This window comes from Arachis duranensis, chromosome 3, assembly GCF_000817695.3.
Source record: "Arachis duranensis cultivar V14167 chromosome 3, aradu.V14167.gnm2.J7QH, whole genome shotgun sequence".
Taxonomy (NCBI): Eukaryota; Viridiplantae; Streptophyta; class Magnoliopsida; order Fabales; family Fabaceae; genus Arachis; species Arachis duranensis.
The window spans coordinates 118,109,997-118,119,623 of record NC_029774.3 but is presented as its reverse complement, the minus strand read 5'-3'; the positions used below and the strand labels follow the sequence as shown (position 1 = coordinate 118,119,623).

Below are 9,627 nucleotides of genomic sequence, written 5' to 3'. Positions count from 1 at the left end.
GTGGTCGTGCTCCAAGTCTCCCCCTATTCACTCTCATGATCTCAAAAAATCCCCAAAAAAAAATTAAACCCTAGCTTCTTCAAAGGTTCTACCGCCGCCGTCCGGGGTTGTCGGCGCCTCCGCGTCTCCGTCCTTCCCCCTGTCCCGAACCCAGGCCCTGTCTCCTAGCTCGGCACGTCGTCCTCATCCTCGCTGGCTTCTCTGTTTGAGGCTTGGAGCAGCTCGCTGTCGTGTAGCCCCTCGCCCCTCGACGCTCGCCGTAGTCTCTCCACTCGCCGTCCTTCCACTCGCCATCCTGTTGTCTGTCAAAGGTTAGTGGCACTGCTTTCACTTTTTTGGTTATTCCTTTTATGCTCTGTTTAGTGATTTGAGTATTTGACTGATTTCTGAATGTGAATTTGTGAATGTAAATCAAATAATTGATTTTGTGCTGTTGAAATTATTGTTAGTTATGGATTTGTTGAAATTATTCTGCTGTTTCCACTGATTTGTGCTTATTTTGTTTTTTTTTCTCTTTAAATTTTGAAGTTTGAATGAAGTCTGATCTGATCTGCTACATTTTTTAATTTTAATTAGCTAAAGTCCCAAAAAAAGATTTTCTTTTTTTGGGTTTTCTTTTCAGTATGCTCAAGTTTTTAGAATTTTGTTGGTTAGACTCATTAAACAAAAAGAAAAATGAACTTCAAGAATGTTTAATGCATTTAAATTAATTTAATGTTGAATCGGTTGTGCTGTTGGTAATAGTTTTTTTTATTGGATTTATCCTTTGAGAGTTGCTGTTAGTGTGGTTTGGTGTTGCCTTATTGATTTCAATTGTTGATTTTTGGATATGTGGTATAAGAATGAGGTTGAATCATGCTATAAGAATTTTTTTTAAGCAAGTGAAGTATAAATATTTATAAAGTCTTTTAAACTTTTATTATCAGAATATGTTAGCATATAGTTCAAAAGACCCTTTAAAACAATTTCTATGGTCAAAGAATAAAATATCGTTATCTGAAGAGGAGTTATTTTAAATATTAATCTTAAATACTTTTAAAAAAGTCATTTGATATACTTCAGATTATTAGATACCTTCTGAGGTCTTTGATGACTTTAGATTAGGTTAAAAGAGTATTTGAGATATTTATAGAACTTGAGACAATCATAAAAAAGAATCTCTTAACTAAAATAAGTGAGGAGTATAAAATATAAAGAGTTAAGAGTTCAAAAGATGCTACCTTATTGATTTCAGTTATGATTTTATGGATAATTATTTGATTTCTGGTTGTGTTGCTGCTGTTTTTAACATTGTGAATGACTTATTAATTTCGGTTATAGGTGATAGTATTAATCAATAAGCAATTTGCTAGTAATAAGCAAATGATGCTGCTAATCCTAATCTTCCTAGTTTTAAGATACTCAATCACAAGGTTCTAATTTTTAGCTTGAAAATATGTTGCTCTGGAAGTAGTGAATGAAAATCACAATATCAATGTGTATTTTGTTTACAACCATTTAATATTTAGATATTTCTTTTTACTATTTAATTTTTGAGTTTGTAATTTGATAATATCCTATAGATTTGGTTGACATTTCTAGTAATGTGATATTAAGAGCTATTCTTTCTTTAGTTTTTATTGATTATGGAATTTTAAGTGTTGAATTTCTTTTGGTACGAGAGTGTGAATGTCTTGATGGAAACAGAATCAAATTCATGATATTCTCTGCAAGACACTTAGATTTGATGTGGTATCTTGTGAAATTCATTATCTATTTTACATTGATATCATAGGAAATTATTGTATTTAAAGGTATTATGTTGCTGCTGTATCAAATTTTCAAAGTGTGCTTCTTGAGTTAGGGTCTTTGAGGAAAAGAAATGATCTGAAGATAAAATAGACTTTACCAAATGTGTGCATTATTAATTATTTCATCTTTCAATCATATAATTACAGTCTTCTTTTTCGATTATCATTCACATGGTAGGTGTAAAAGATAGTTGTTTTTTATTGACGTGACGAGATATAATTAAATGCAAGTGTGAATCTGTTTTATATTTCGTTAAAATCAAATTCTTATTTTTAATTGTTGAAAAGAAGGGAAAAAATTGAAGTAAATGGTTTCGTTGTGTTTAGAGTAAGGAATGGGGGACAAGAAGAAGAAGGCTCAAATGTTTGTAAAACTAGTGTCTGCTGCTGGGACCGAATTTTTCTATGTGAAGAGGAAGCCAAGGCAGTTCACAGAAAAGCTCGAGTTTCGCAAGTACGATCCAAAGGGTTAACCGCCATCTTCTCTTTACAGAGGCTAAGATGAAGTGATACACCACCTTTCAGTTTCATTTCGATGATCATGGCTATATTCTTGTAGCTGGAATAATTTAGTACTGTTTTCTTTGAAACAGTGAGCTTGAATCATGCCAATCTGTGTTTTTTACTTCTTTACCTTGTGTACATTTTCCTTAACAACGTAAAATGGTAGCTGAGTTTATAGCAAGGTAGCTGCCAATATAAAATCATGAGATCGTTAACTCGCTAGAAGCATTAATGGTTAATCTAATCCACCTGTATATGGGATATGTTGACAGGTCTGAGCTATAAGAATTTTATATACTAAAAATTATAAAATAATTATTGTACGTCGATTAAAAAAAATGCTCAAGGAACAAATGGAATTTAAAAATAATACTTTAATCACATCTTGTAACACAAATAAGTATTTATGATCAATTTTGTTAAATGGACACTTGCTCCTCAAAAAAAAAAATGGGAAAAAGACACATGCTAAAGATAAAGAATCAACGAGTATTAAAGTTGTTTATTGCCAAAAGAAAATACGCTTAATATACTTTGGCTTGGTTTACAATAAAATCAACTATAATCGTTTCAAAGTTCATATGCTCGGATGGGCAACCTTGGAGCCCTAAAAACCAAATTTATTGTCCTTAGAAAGATGTACAAATTGTACAAATGTACAAATGAAGCTTAAAATAATAATGGTATTTATTCCATTTCAAGGTAGCCATTTATAAAATTAGCAGCACCCTGACCCTGATTTGATCATGATTTTAGCTACCAACCATAATAATTGATATCCTTGTCATGTTTGTTTCCGTTAAAGTAAATAAAGGTTTATATGCACATTCATGCATGATGATGCACAAGAGGATGAGTTAAAAGCAAGTTCAATTAAAACTAAACTCTTCATTCGAGCGCTTCAGCTCTTTCCACTTGGTTTTCTTTAAGTTTGGTCTGATGACTTGAAATCATTGTAAGTTAATTCTCTTACCTAGTAAAACCAAAAAAATCATTACACAGCTTATTGTTCAATTTTTTGTATGAAAAAAGTAAATACTTTAACAAAGATTTTATAGTCATCTTGGTATGAATTTTTTTATTATTAGATAATAAATTATAAAATTTAATTTTAATATATTATAAAATATTTTTTTAAATATAATTAAATAAATAAATCACACTTTTAATATAAGTATTTTTTATAAGAAAATATTTTAACATTTTCGTTTGAATAGGTGCTTTAATGTTTTTTTTTTATCGGTGAATTGAACACAACCCCAATCCTAAGTATCCCAATGGATTGGACAACCCCCAATCCTAGGTACACAACACACCCACACACTCCTCACATAGTTATTAATAACCAATTTATATTTTTCTGAATAAATTTATTTTAGAAAAATATCTTTATTATAATTATATTACAATATTATTATTAATATTTAATAAATAATACATAATTATACTAATTTAAGAAAATATCTTTATTATCTATCTATTCTATTTATTCTATTATATAAAAATCGAATTTATTCTATTCTATCTATTCATTTAATTCATTAAAGCAAATCAATTATAATTAATTAATTAATTAATTAATTTGATTAGACATTCAAATCTAGGGGGTGCACATGGGTCGGGTGAAGCCGAGTTTGATAGGATCCATACCCGACCCGAAATATACACCGGATCTATTTATTAAACTCGAACCCGACCCTAGACCCGATGAAACCAATATACTTTCGGGCCACAATTATACCGGGTGAAAACTGGGCCGTTAACATTACATTACGTTGATACCTTCTTGTAAGCTAGCATGTAAAAATTTCCAAATTTCCAAGACTCCAACCATTATTTAACATGGTAAAATTCACTTAGAAAAATATAACAAGAACCAACCCTTTTTTAAAATTAAAGCATAATCACAATCAATACTAAAGCAAAACCACAATCAATACTAATATTGTCTAATAATACCAAATATTTAAATCAATACAAATAACACAATATTATGTATTAGTCTAAAGTCTTATGCATTCTAAACATAAAACATTAACTTATAGTCTGACTAATAACACAAAATATTAAGGTTTACAATACTTAAATTTCACATAAGAATAGTTATGATCCATCACTAATAACACAAAATATTAATTGTGTATGATGACCGGACCACCGGGTCGACTTCGGATGACCCGAGCTATGGCCCGGACGCGACCCGAAATAATGACCGGGTCTATTTTTGAGACCTTTATCCGACCCTAAACCCGATGAAATCACACCAAATTAGTCCCTAAAGTGTTTGGGACCGGGTCGGGCCGGGTCTGTGCACCCCTATTCAAATCTCACCATTTATTATAATTTATATGAATTTATTAATTATTTTATTTGATTGGAATAAATATCGAATTATTTAATAAATAATAAATATGATAATAAAATATATGAATTAATTTAATTAGTTTATTTTTCTCAATACCATCTATTTATACCAGATCAAATATTTTTTACTCATTCGCTTTTTTTTCTTTCTCTCTCCCTCTCTCCCTCCCCCTTTCTCTCGTGTTTAGGTACAATTTTTGTAATTTATTGAATTTTTGTTTCTTTTATATTTATTTATACATTTTATTTTTTATATTTTTTTAAAATTTTTTATTTATTTTAATTGCTTATTATTAGGTGTACACTTTTTTTCTTTTAATTTCTAATTAACAAAAAAATGTGTCATTTTTATGTTATTTTTAAATAATCTTACTATAATTTTGTTTTGTAATATTCTATTTTGTCATGTGTACTTCAATTCATATATATATTGTCTTTTTTTTGTGATTCACAATTAATATATACATTGTTCGTGTATGTGGTTTATATGTATATATTTTTATTGATTCTCTTTATTTTATTTTATTTTTTTGTGTCTCTTTGTTACTCTTTATTTTAGTTATATATATTCATTGATTTCTCTGTATCGATGCTCTTTTTATTTGAAATATTGTGACAATTTAGAGTGTATGTTGTGACCCATGTGATATTAGTTAATTTGATGTATCTTTTTAGATGGTTTATGTTATAATGTGTTTAAGGAGTTGACTTAAAATTATAATATGATATATAAATTTATAAAAATTACTTAAAGTATGTTGAAATATTAGGACATTATCATATAGATATTTTTTTATTTGTCTGTTATATTTAACTATAAAGGATCTTGAAAATTATATAATTATGTAATTAATTATTTTTTATATAATTATTGTATTGATCATTTACATTAGTGAGACTATTTTCAATATTAATATTTATAAATATGCTATTATTTATATAATTGATTGAATCATCTTATTTGTTTAAATTTAATTCTATTGAATCAATTATTTAAGGTGTCATCACTATTTCTATTTTTAAAATATTTTTTAATATTATTTAACAATTCTAATAACATAATAACAATTAAAAAAAAAAGACGGTACAAAATTACAATGACAATAAGATTGAAATACCCATGATAAAATTATGTTGATAATATACACTTGGGTATTACTAACAACTATGTTAGTAATTACTTAAAATAAATAATAAAATAAGTTATAAATTGTTGAATAGTCTAAGTATAACCGGAGTTAATTTAGTTTATTTGTTTATTAATATAATTGATTGAAAGCATAAATGATAAATAAGACAAACAAATAATTAGAAAAATAAAATGTTAGCAATTACTTAAAATAAATAACAAAATAAGTTATAGGGTATTACTTTATTTAAATTATTAATAATTAAAAGAATAAAATATCAGTAATTATTTTTAAAATAGACATTAAATTTAATTTTATGGTTTGAATTGTTAATAAAATTTATAATTTTCAGATTTATATCTACTCAATTTATATATTTTATTTTATTTTACTTTAACAAAAAATTGAAACGTGCATTTTTAATTAATTATTTAAAAAGTTTAGCAAAATGAGTTATATCAATTATAATTAATTATCGATAATTGATATCAATAAATTGATTGTATTAATTTATAAGATGAATAATGTGTAATGAATGTTATGAAATTAATTATAATAAATTAATAATTAATAAATAAAAAAGTAAAAGGGACTGTTTTTTATTGCTTTTTAATGGATATACATTTTTTAATTTTACTTTCGCTGTATCTCTTTCTTTCACATTTATTTCTTTTAATTTATTGAACTAAATCAATTATATTAATTATTTATATTAATTAATTAAGTACTTTTTAATGGATTATTATAACTGTGCCTTTAGACCATAGGTTTAAAATATTATAAAAAATCTTTTATAAAAGTTGTTAAAAAATAAATATTTTTAAAATATATCCTTAAGACACAAATTAACTAAATTATTTTTTAATTTAATGTGTTTGATTCATTCAATTGTATTAATTATAACTAATCAATTATATAATCTTATTTGATTAGGATAAATATTTCATCATTTAATTTTTTATTTGATTCATTAAATTACATTAATCATAACTTCAAATATTTAATTTAGTTAGAGTAAATATCAAATTATTTTAAATTTTGTTTGATTCATTAAACCAAATTAATTATAACTAATTTATTATTTAATATAATCAACATAAATATTAAATTATTTAATAAATAATATATAAAACAATGAAATAAATGAACTCAATTAATTTAAATTATTATCTTATAATTTTATACATCCCTTTTCTCCTTTTTTATTTTGTCCTTCAAGTAAAATATTTGTAATTTTTTATTTTTTTATCTTAATTTTGTTAATATGTTTCTATGATTTTGTTTTATATTAATTCTTTTTTATTTATTTTGATTAATAATTTTTAAGGGTATTATTATTTTATTTAAAGATAATTTAAATTTTTTGTAATATATATATATATATATATATTTAATTATTTAACAAAATTAATATATAAGGTTATGAAAAGTCTTATCCAAATTTGACAAGAACAAGACGACTTACATAAAAATAGTTCTCATAGATGATAAGGTAAGTTGATTATTTTCCATTATTCTTTATTTTTCATGATTTTTTTTAAGTGATGCTAGGTCCAATTTATAAATATTTTTTGTTCATATTTTAAGTTTATTTGATAAGTAAACCCTTGCACGCGAATTAAATACAGTGCGATTTTATAGATTTATAGGTGCTAATAGCCTTTATATTTAATTTGTTTTATAGTGTGATAATAACCAACATATTTATTGGTAGATTTAACTATTACTATATTATTTATGATCATATTCAGTATATATGTCTGATTTACTGAAAAAATAAATTATTAAAATCAATTAATAACTATTTTAGAGTTAATCCAATTAACATTAAATTTAAAAAAATAAACAATACATAATATGTTATTTTTTTATTAATTAAATTATTATAATTCAAATTAATTTTTAAAAAATAATTTAAAATTATAATTTCAATATTACGACGATACACGAATAATTACACTTGTTTATTAGATATTTACAGGATTCTAGGAACGTCTCCCTAGACGAAGCGTGGCGGGCTTCCCCGCTTGCCACCCTAGGTGACAACAAGCAAGGGAATGAAGGGAACACCTTGGAGAAAGCTGATGACGGTGGTGGCGAAAATGTAAATGGCGAAGATGCTATTGATGTTGATGACAGTGATGCAAAGCTCACTAAATCAGATCGTGCTTCTGATCGCGAGTCTCAAGTTAAGGTAGGTGATGGATTTTCCGTGTTGTATTGCATCTGTTGCTGCTGTGGTTTGTATAAGTGTTATCTATGTTCGTCTCTATGATGAGATTCTAGTGTTTGAATTGATAATCTTATGAGGAGTTTAAGGTCTGATATATAGCACATTTTTTTAGTTTTAATTAGCTCAGTGCCTTAAAGTCATTATAATAAAATCTAGTTGATAAAGAAGTTCCACACTGATAAACCTATTTAGGTATGTGTTCCTTTGTGTGGAGTTTGTATACATTAGAGATTTAGATGAGACTGTGTGCATTTGTGGTTTGCATTTAAAAAATTAGTTTGAGTCCGACGAAGATCAAAACAAATGGTAGTTAGTCGAATTGCTAATGTCAATTACAAAAATGGATCGAATGAGTTGCTAGATAGCATTTCCTGTCAACATTATTTGCTAGTATTGCTACACGTTCAAGCCTAGTTCAAGCCAAGTTCATTTTAAGTTTCTGGTTTCACATTTGCTGCAATTTTTTCTCAGGATATTAAACAGCGCCTCCAGCAACATAAACAAGAAAATTCTCTCAGGGGAAACCAATAAGCAGAAAGAACAAATGCCACCAGATGCTAAGGTACAGCAACTCAAAGATCAACTCATCCAGGCTAAAATCTTTCTTTCCTTGCCAGTAGTAAAAAGTAACTCCCATCTTACACGGGAACTACGACTACGGGTAAAGGAAGTTTCACGAACACTTGGAGATGCAAGCAAGGATTCTGACTTACCTAGGAAGTAAGTAACTATAAGAACACTGTTGTTTCCCTGTTTGTGTTCCCATGCTATCTTATTATATTCAAGTTTATGTTTTCTTCTTTAAGTTTCTTTTACTGCTGCTTATAAAAATGACGAGTAAGTAATTTCTCTACCAAGCTCCATTTCTCGTCATAATATGTGTCTTACTATTGGCAGTGCAAATGAGAGAATGAAGGCGATGGAACAAACTTTGTTGAAAGGGAAGCAAGCTCAAGATGATTGTGCTGCTGTTGTGAAGAAGCTTCGGGCTATGATCCACTCAACAGAGGAGCAGCTCCATGCACACAAGAAGCAGACTTTGTTCTTAACACAATTAACAGCAAAAACATTGCCAAAAGGTCTTCACTGTCTTCCACTGCGCCTTACAACTGAGTATTATAACTTGAATTCTTCTCAGCAACAGTTCCCCAATCAAGAGAAGTTAGAAGACCCTCGACTATACCATTATGCAATATTCTCAGACAACATATTGGCTGCGGCTGTTGTTGTGAATTCAACTGCTGTTAATGCTAAGGTATCTGTTTTTCAATGTTGCGAATTCTTGACATCAAAGAAAAAATGGTGGAGTGTGCTAGGGGTATAGCTGTGCTTTATCTATTTTAACTAAGAAAGATGGTTTCTATTTTATTTTTGCCCCAAGTTTGTGAAGTAAAAGAAATTAAAAATTATCAGCACTGATGCTGTTTCAATTCCCCATTGACATGACTTGCTTATAATAATTTTATTTAATGAATTTGCAGGACACCTCAAAGCATGTTTTTCACATTGTTACCGACAGACTCAATTATGCAGCAATGAGGATGTGGTTTTTGGCAAATCCACCCGGCAATGCAACCATTCAGGTTCAGAACATTGAAGATTTTAC

The 9,627-nt window shown here is 27.6% G+C and overlaps 1 protein-coding gene and 1 pseudogene across 1 annotated transcript in view; both read left to right on the top strand.

Moving 5' to 3' along the window:
- The first annotated feature begins 2,125 nt into the window (after positions 1-2,125).
- Positions 2,126-2,300, top strand: LOC107480526 (uncharacterized; annotated as a pseudogene).
- Positions 2,301-7,272: 4,972 nt separating this feature from the next.
- Positions 7,273-9,627, top strand: part of LOC107480522 (probable galacturonosyltransferase 4) — a 14,784-nt gene continuing 12,429 nt past the window's right edge. The window contains exons 1-6 of the mRNA XM_021136989.1: positions 7,273-7,280; positions 7,760-7,982; positions 8,299-8,327; positions 8,493-8,741; positions 8,919-9,276; positions 9,503-9,604. Of these exons, the coding sequence (XP_020992648.1) occupies positions 7,273-7,280; positions 7,760-7,982; positions 8,299-8,327; positions 8,493-8,741; positions 8,919-9,276; positions 9,503-9,604 (969 nt within the window). The remainder of the gene's footprint in view (positions 7,281-7,759; positions 7,983-8,298; positions 8,328-8,492; positions 8,742-8,918; positions 9,277-9,502; positions 9,605-9,627) is intronic.